Genomic DNA, 8534 nt, shown 5'->3' on the forward strand with positions numbered 1-8534 from the left:
TTTCTAAAATGACACCTGTTTTTACACAATAGAGAAAAGAAGACTTATTTGGTTTGTTTTAAGTTGATATATCTAATATCTATATCTATCTATATCTATATCTATATTTATGTGTCTTATTTTCTACTTTCTTTCTTATATCCCTGCCGAAAGTTCATTATCATGAACAGTTAGTTGCTACTTAAAGCAAAGTCCCATGATAAGAAACAGATAATTAATCGACTTATCTTGTATGTAACTGTTTTGAAGATTTGTATACAAAACAATTAATATTAATATTACTATCAATCAAAAATACATATAACAATACATTGATTCGATATACATGACTTAATATATGAAGTCTATACTGTTAACAAAATATACCTTTTTCCAACTCTAATTACTTGAATAAAAGGCTTCAATAAGAATCAATCAACTTTCAAAATCCTTAAATAGAGCTAGACAATTTTACTCCAACTGGTTGTAGCCTTGATGTTGGGCAAATTGAATTGAATCGAGGCGTAGTGTAGGACCCTTCGAATAAACTCACGAAGATTAATCTGTATGCTGCTTCCGTTAAGTGCAAACCATCCCAATTGAAATATGTATCCGGTTCATCACATGAAGTCGATAATGGGTCCGCACATGCTACAGATGCGTTGTAGTTGTACGGTCCTCCACCTCCACAACATGCCATTAGAGCTCCGTTTGTAAATCCTACAATATTGAAAATAAATAGTGAATAAATTTAAAGAAATAAACTGTAATACGTTTTTAAACACTATGGATTATACACATCTTTGAGCAGGGGCGCATCTACTTGTTAAGGGGTGGGGGTCTAGTGACCCAGTTTGAAACTTTCTTTTTTTACAAATTTATTTTTCAAAATGTATAGGATAACACTCAATGTAACTATAGGACTCTAGTTATATTCATGATAGGTTTTTTTTTAAGGTGAACGGTCACTAAAGTACTCTTTCAAATATAATTATATTAGTTTTGAAACAAATTTCGGGACCCTTTTGATTTTTGATCCTTGATTTGTCAGTGTCTTTAAGCCAATATTTTAGTCACGTTTATGGTTAATCATGCCTAAAAAGTGGAAAGTTGCGTACCATATTCGTATGGAGATAGGAAAATTTGCATTGCGGAGTTGTAATAGTCAGCATAAATAACGTTGATTTCAGGATGGACTTCTCGTATATGGTTTAATTCTGTTTTGAGAAGTTCGTTATGGTACTCTGCAAACTTGTTTAATTGAGTAATGCATCCGGTTGCATTATCGTATTCAACCTCATTAGAGCCATAAAAGATTGTCAAATAAGCAGCAGAGCATCCGATTGGTAAGTTCCCTGGAACAACAATTGTTTCGGCCCCTAGCTCAATAAGTTCCTACATTTTCATACATAACCATTAGTTAACAATTACCTTAGTATGACAAAATTAAGTATATTTCACATGAATACTTACATTAAGTGCAGAGATGATAGTCTTGACAACGAATGGGACATATGTTTGGACCTCTTTTATAGATTTTCCGTATTGTAATGCATGATTGTAGTCGTTTCCTCCAATCTCTCCCATGAGAATTAGAGAACGTCCGATTAATCGCTTACAGTCTGTAGTAATCACATCCCCTTTAGCGTTAGTCCGTTATGCAAACCAAACATAATCAAACCCAATTCCATAAACCCACCAAACCAAACCCCCTAATGTGGTCATATGTCATGTAGAAGATTTGATTGGTGGGTTGATTCTTAGATTATTGTAGTCTATGCCTTAGTTATTTTAGGTTTTGCTGTAATTTTATTTTAGGTCGTAGTTTTTAAGATTAAAATGTAGTTCAATCATGTTGTCATATTGATTCAAATTGTGGGTGTGATGGTCGATGTTATCACTTAGAATCGATGTAATTACTTGTTTGTTGTTACTCTTTTATCTGGTTAAAACATTATTGCCTATTAATAAAATACGAGTTGTAAGTTATCTGACATGATAGTCATTCAACAATTGATAGTCATTCAACAATTACTCTAAATGTATTGTTTGAAACAATTAATCTTCTTGTGTATTCGCTAATACGTAGAAGAAAACAATAATTGAATTAGCTAAACGCCTAAAAATGTAACTAACATTACAGAGTAAGATGTTAATCACGTAATATGATTACTACTATAATTTATAATTTATCATTATTATAATAATAAGTCTGTTATCACAATGGAAAGCAAAGAAATGTGCTCGCGTGTACTTATATTTATAATTTTTATTTTATATATTTAATATATCTATAAAGTTAAAATGTATTTGCTTTAAGCAACTTCCAAGTCCCTTATAGCGAATAACAACAAAATTCAAAAGTTAAAATGATATAATGGAGATTATAATTATCAATTTTATTTTTTATTTCTAGAGTTATACAAAGACAAATAGAAAATCAATATCTTCATATAGATAGAAAATCATCTTATTATTCTTACATAAGTGTTGACGACTAGTTAATGGAATTTTGAACAGATAAGTTATAAAATTACCTATAACTTCCATGATCCATAGGGGCAGGATCAATGGGGAAGTAACCAATCGGGGGAAGCGGTGGAAGCAAAATTTATATTTTTTTTCGTTTTTTTTGGAATTTTTTTTTCCGGCATCAAGATCGCACGAAAATATGAACATTTAGAAGAGACACTTCGTGATGAATGTTATTATTTAGGCGGAAAAACGATCGACAAAAATAACATTCAAGATAATATTGTTCGTGAAGAATATGAACGTTTTTTTTTTCTTCATGTTTTGTGAAGTAAAATTTAGCCCGATTTAGAGTTTAGGGTTTAGGGTTTAGGGTTTAGGGTTTGGTGTTTTGGGTTTATTCCATAAACCCAAAACACCAAACCCTAAACCCCAAACCCTAAACCCTAAACCGTTCGTGTTAAAAACTCAATCTAAACCCTAAACCCTAAATTTCTAAACCCTAATATCTAAACCCTATAAACCCTAATATCTAAACCTCAATAGCTAAAACCTCAACATATGCTCGAAAAACATGATAATTGTTATATATTGCTTCTTCGAGCGTTTTCCCGCCAAAATAAAAACATTTATCACAAAGTGTCTCTACTAAATGTTCATATTTTCATCTCATCTATAATGTTCGTGAACAAAGTTTTTTCAAAAAACAAAAAAAAAAAAAGTTTTTGCTTCCCCCGCTTCCCCCGATTGGTTACTTCCATTTTGATCCTACCCCATTGGCAAAGACTCGTTTTTGCCCGGAGTATGTGGGTGATGATCATAAGCTTATGAAAGATTTTTATCGTACTTTGAATGCCGACTACAAGAGCAAGATTAGCCGGGGTATGGCTAAGACTTTCGATGAATTGTTTGAGTTGGCTCGGGGTTTTGATCCATATATATTCAATTAAAATATTACACGAAATTCAATTTGGCATATATAGTGTGCATCTACACAAAGCTAAAACAGGAAGAAAGCTGACAAAGTCACTAAGACCACACCTAGCGGGCTTCATCTGTTGCGTCAAATTGACGTGGCCCAAATTTGCGGAAGCCAACACCTATTACCGGGCTTCACCTTCCACGCTGGCGTTTAAACTTTTTGTAACTAATCATATCTTAACACACGTATGTGTATATATATATATATATATATATAGTGAGAAATATTCAAATGAAATCAAATTTTAAGTTAAGATTTAAGAGAACAATCAAAATGTGACACGTGGCTCGATAATTACATGTGATTGAAAAAAAATTTAAAAAAAAATTTAATTTTTTTTCCGAAAATTTTTTTTTCGAATTTTTTTTAAATTTTTTTTTTTTCAATCACATGTGATTGGATTTGACATGCAGTAAATCACATGTGATTCTGCATGCCAATCACATGTGATTCTGCATGTCAAATTCAATCACATGTGATTGAAATTTTTTTTTTTTAGTAAAATGACGATTTTCAGTTAATTTGTGCTAAAAACCTTTAAACACTGTTTTTGATCAAATCACCGAATTAAATTCTGAAATTTTGAAGATATGATCACGAAACGCTAACAAACTTGATTAAATCACCAAATTAAAGTCGCTTTCCAGTTGAAATTCTTTTTTTGAAAAAAAAAAATTTGAATTTTTTTTTCAATCACATGTGATTGGATTTGATATGCAGAATCACATGTGATTGTGTTTTACAATCACATGTGATTGGGCTTTACAATCACATGTGATTGGATTTGAAATGCTAAATTTAAAATAAAAAAAATAAAAAAAAAAATTTCAAAAAAAATTAAAAAAAAAAGAATTTTTAAATATTCCTTTTTCAATCACATGTAATTGTTGCGCCACATGTCGCGCTCTAATTGATCCCTTGAATTTCAAACAAATTATTGGATTCAATGGATTACAACTCATATATCTATATATCTATTAATTATTTTATTTTACAAGTAACTTTTAATTTATTTAACCTTATCAAATCAAAACATTACTCTAAAAGATGGATACTCAATTTTGACATTTACCATAGCAGAACTTCTAAATTTTACAATGTCAGATCGCAATTAAATTTCCATCTCTTTCAAAAAGTAAAAAATATACTTCTATGTCATAGGTACCGAAACGTGTGATCTAATAGTGTTCATCAGAAACACTATCATGAAAAACTAGATAATCAAACTTAAACATTTAGACCTAAGGTTTAATTGTCGAAAACAATGAAGATACACACAATATATACAAACAACACACAGTAACAAGAGAAAAATAAAACAAAAGAAAAGTTCACAATGTTTCACTGGAGGCGATGAGCGGGTACCGTGACCAAAAAGTAATTAGAGTGGTGGAACGTCGTTGTCGTCGCTCTATTCTGAAAACGATGACGGAATAATAACTCTCCCTGTGTTCTAAACTTTAAAATAGTACCGATGTACTATATAAAAAATACCTATATTAAAAACTTTGGTAATTTTACACCACGTCTTTAGGTACAACAGAACTCTAAAATCAAAAAAAATCATAATTTAACTAAAATAATCATTAAATACTGAATTTTAATTTTTAATTTTGAAATCGATTTGCGTTCAATATATCAATAATTTGATAAATTATATTATAAGTTAATTCAGTTTTTGTTAAAAAATTTCAACTAAACTGAGTTCAAAAAAGTAATACTAAAACTGAATCGAAAACTGAGTTTAAATTTTTAAAATGAACCGAAAACAACATTAAACTTCCGTTTAAATGATTTTTTTTTTAACGGAGATATCGGCATCATCCTGAAGGAACTTAACCACTTTCGCGATCATATGCCACCTACACACACGTTAGGAAGAACTCAATTTGCGACAATATTGACAGTTCATCAGTATCATCAAATGTTGGGAATTTTTATTTGTAGTGAGAATCGAACCTGGGTTGGCTTCGAGTGTTTATTTGAGTCTTTTTTCGTTTTCTTTCAATTCGATTTTCGAATTAAACGTTTTGAAATATAATATTTAATATTGAACACTTAATTAACACGATGAATGCTTTACTCATAAGCATATTATGCATATGAAGTCATGATGACATTGAGATCAGAACCACCTTTCATTTTTATTTAACTGGTTTAAAGGGAAATTAAAGATAAACCAAAAAAAAAAAGCACGACGAAGTATTCAAATATAAGTTGCATATGTCCGTTAAAGTGTTCCACTTTCTTCTTTAATTAAACTGACACTACGCGTCTACGCTGATAGAAATTTATTCAGCTAGGCTGATACTCTGAAAATACATCCCCTGTTATCAAATATAGTAGATATATATGCATATTTTCGTGATTAATATAAAAATGTTTCAAGTAAATTAGGACTTTAAGTTTAATGATAATAGATGAACTCTCCAATCAAGTATTTAAAAGTTTCAAATTCAAAACAAAAAGATTTGCTACCTAACAGGAAAAACAAACAAAGATCTCCCCTTTGAAATGGTGGCCTCATTTAAAGTATTGTATTTATTGTTGCAAATAGCATGTATGTTACAAAGTAAATTTGAGAAAAAAAAATCTAATGATAACCTTTATACGATTATTGCTAATACGCTTAAAAGTGTTACGTTTAAAAGTGTTTAAAAGTGTTATATATCTGAATAACTGAATAATTGTCACTCGCTCTAAAAATAATAAGTAACTGTTATACACAACACTTGCTTTTTAACATATTAACGTAACGACATAGGCTTGTGTTCTGCCGTTAGAATTATTGAAGATAAAAGCAAAAAGAAAAAGAAATAATATTTCGTGGACTATACCAAGGTATTTGAATACTTCACAAGTACTCACTTGTTTTAACTTTAAAGGTTTACATCTGTCTTGCTTTTACCTTTCCTATGGACCCTCTCTCTATTTCTCTAGTATAATTTTCATATTAAAGCACTTTTGTCACAATGATTATTATTAAATATTTGCACTTTAAATAAACCAGTTATATGACATTAAATAATTCTTAGGTGTTGATAAATCAATCAGTATACATTCAGTTAACAATCATCCTATCTCGTAGCAGACTTTACATAACTAAATATATTGTTAGCATTAAGGATGACATTTTCATGTGCTAGATACTCCCTCTAATGACATGATTACATCATCATTTCCTCATGTTGAACAAATATTGTACAAATACTGAATAAAGAGATTTGAACCTGAAACGTTTTTGTAGAACCCCAACCACTAGCCTTACTTGATACGTAATAAATGTCAATTTCGTCTTATACCTATTATGAGCTGTAAATATTTAGTTTTTGGTTGATGTATTTTTTCAATCTGTTGGTAAGGTTGTTGATTATTACGTTTAGTTTGATAACGACTCGTTTTTGAATTTTTTATTGTTTTTACTTGTTGGTCTTCGAATTCTTTTAATGTTATTAAGTTTTTTCGGGCAAAAAATATCAACAATTATGAGTTGTAAATTAATTAGTCATCTAGATAACTTTTTTCATTGACGTATTCACAAAGTTTGTCTATTTCCTACAGAAACTTGTGATCGATCAATAAAATTTACGGTCTGAGTAGTAGTTGGTGTGTATGTTTTGATATATTATTACATAAATTAATAAATATAGAAATCAATATATGGCTGTTCTGGTGCAATGCATGTATGTTTTACGTACGTAGTTACCTGAAGTTGTGGCGCAAATAGAAGGCAAAGATTGTTTGAACCACCCCAATTGAGTCCCCAAAGATGCATTCTCCCTATTATTACTTACTCCCCTTTCTTCTAAAAAAGAAGGTTCTAACGCAGTCCCACCAGCCACCGCGTAATTCACTCCTTGTCTCAACCTCGTTATGTTGATACCAAGATATGGCGGTATTAGTGGTAGCCCAAGGCTCTCAGCTTCAAAAACAAACATAAACGATTTCAATATTTCGTCTTACACAAAATACACACATAATAAATAATAACCATATATATTTAAATGCATTACCGACGAAATCAATGATTAGACGCCCATTAGAGAAACGGCCAGTTGGTTTATGGAAAAAGGTTTCGCCATAAGGCGGAAACAAGAAATGGGGTGCGGTGCCATCGGTTTTAAGATATTGTATTTTCAAGTTTCCAGTATCAGCGAGCGAGTCGCCAAAGCTTATTATGGAAGTATAACATCCATAAACACAAAAGTTATAATAAGCTAATAGAAGAGTTAAAATGGTGTAAAGAGTTGTTGAATGGGCCATTATTGGTGAACATAAAAGACGAGTTAATAACCAAGTTAAGTTGATGAAATTAAGCTTGGTTGGTGATCAATCTATCTTGTTTTCTATTTATAGAGCAAAATAATATTTGTTGCTTGTCATGTACATTTGGAATAAGACATGTCTTTGTAGCAAAGTTTTCTAAATTTACATTACTACCCTTGAAGTTTATTATAACACTTGTACGTTTACTACATTCCATACACACAGTGGATAATGTTAGGTGGCCCAGTCCATATAAATTCGGATCATTTTCTTCATAAGTTTACCATAAAATGGACACAAATTATTAAACAACTACGAATTTATAACTCCATACTAGTCATACTCTAGTGGCAACACTAGTGGCAACAGTAGCGGAGACAGGGAGAGGACGGAGGGGTGCTCAGCCTCCCCCAATAGGTCAAATTTCAATGAATTATTAATAGCTCATATTCAATTATTTTAACTAAAGATCCCTCAATTATTTATTAATCAATTTTTTGGGTTACTTATTTTCAAACATGAATATGAAGTAATATTAACTTAAACATATCATAGAAGTTTACTTATTAATCATAATGCAGATTTTATAGTAGCTTTTTTATTTAGTAGCATTTTTTATTATTTAATAGTTACTAAAGTTTTGTAAAGTAGTTATCTATATATGTATTAACCAAATAAAATAGGTTATACATGAAGAAGTTAGCATTATTTAATTATATTTGGTTTGACTATTTTGATTGTCGAGTAAGCCACCCCCTATCGTTAAATCCTGGCTTCGCCCCTGAGTGGCAAATATAAAAACGTTACTTTATTTTTTTGTTTTATCTTAATTATG

At 30.6% G+C, this 8534-nt stretch overlaps 1 protein-coding gene across 1 annotated transcript; it reads right to left on the reverse strand.

Annotated features, from left to right (window-relative positions):
* Positions 1 to 320: 320 nt before the first annotated feature.
* LOC139897355 (GDSL esterase/lipase At1g28580-like) lies at positions 321 to 7731 on the reverse strand. The gene is made up of 5 exons (XM_071880052.1): positions 7447 to 7731; positions 7140 to 7355; positions 1453 to 1601; positions 1098 to 1374; positions 321 to 699 (listed from the first exon to the last, which is right to left on the reverse strand). Exons 1-5 carry the CDS (start codon positions 7694 to 7696, stop codon positions 431 to 433), a joined length of 1161 nt encoding a protein of 386 aa, XP_071736153.1. The 5' UTR covers positions 7697 to 7731; the 3' UTR covers positions 321 to 430.
* Between the last annotated feature and the right edge of the window lie 803 nt (positions 7732 to 8534).

The sequence above is a fragment of the Rutidosis leptorrhynchoides genome, chromosome 3 (assembly GCF_046630445.1).
Source record: "Rutidosis leptorrhynchoides isolate AG116_Rl617_1_P2 chromosome 3, CSIRO_AGI_Rlap_v1, whole genome shotgun sequence".
Lineage (NCBI taxonomy): Eukaryota > Viridiplantae > Streptophyta > Magnoliopsida > Asterales > Asteraceae > Rutidosis > Rutidosis leptorrhynchoides.

Coding starts and splice junctions, on each gene's coding strand:
- LOC139897355 (XM_071880052.1), bottom strand. CDS start 7,696: ATGGCCCATTCAACAACTCTTTACACCATTTTAACTCTTCTATTAGCT. Junction 1,602..7,139: donor TATTTGCGCCACAACTTCAG/GTAACTACGTAC, acceptor TGATTACTACAG/ACTGTAAGCGATTAATCGGA. Junction 700..1,097: donor CCTATCTCCATACGAATATG/GTACGCAACTTT, acceptor TCAATATTGTAG/GATTTACAAACGGAGCTCTA.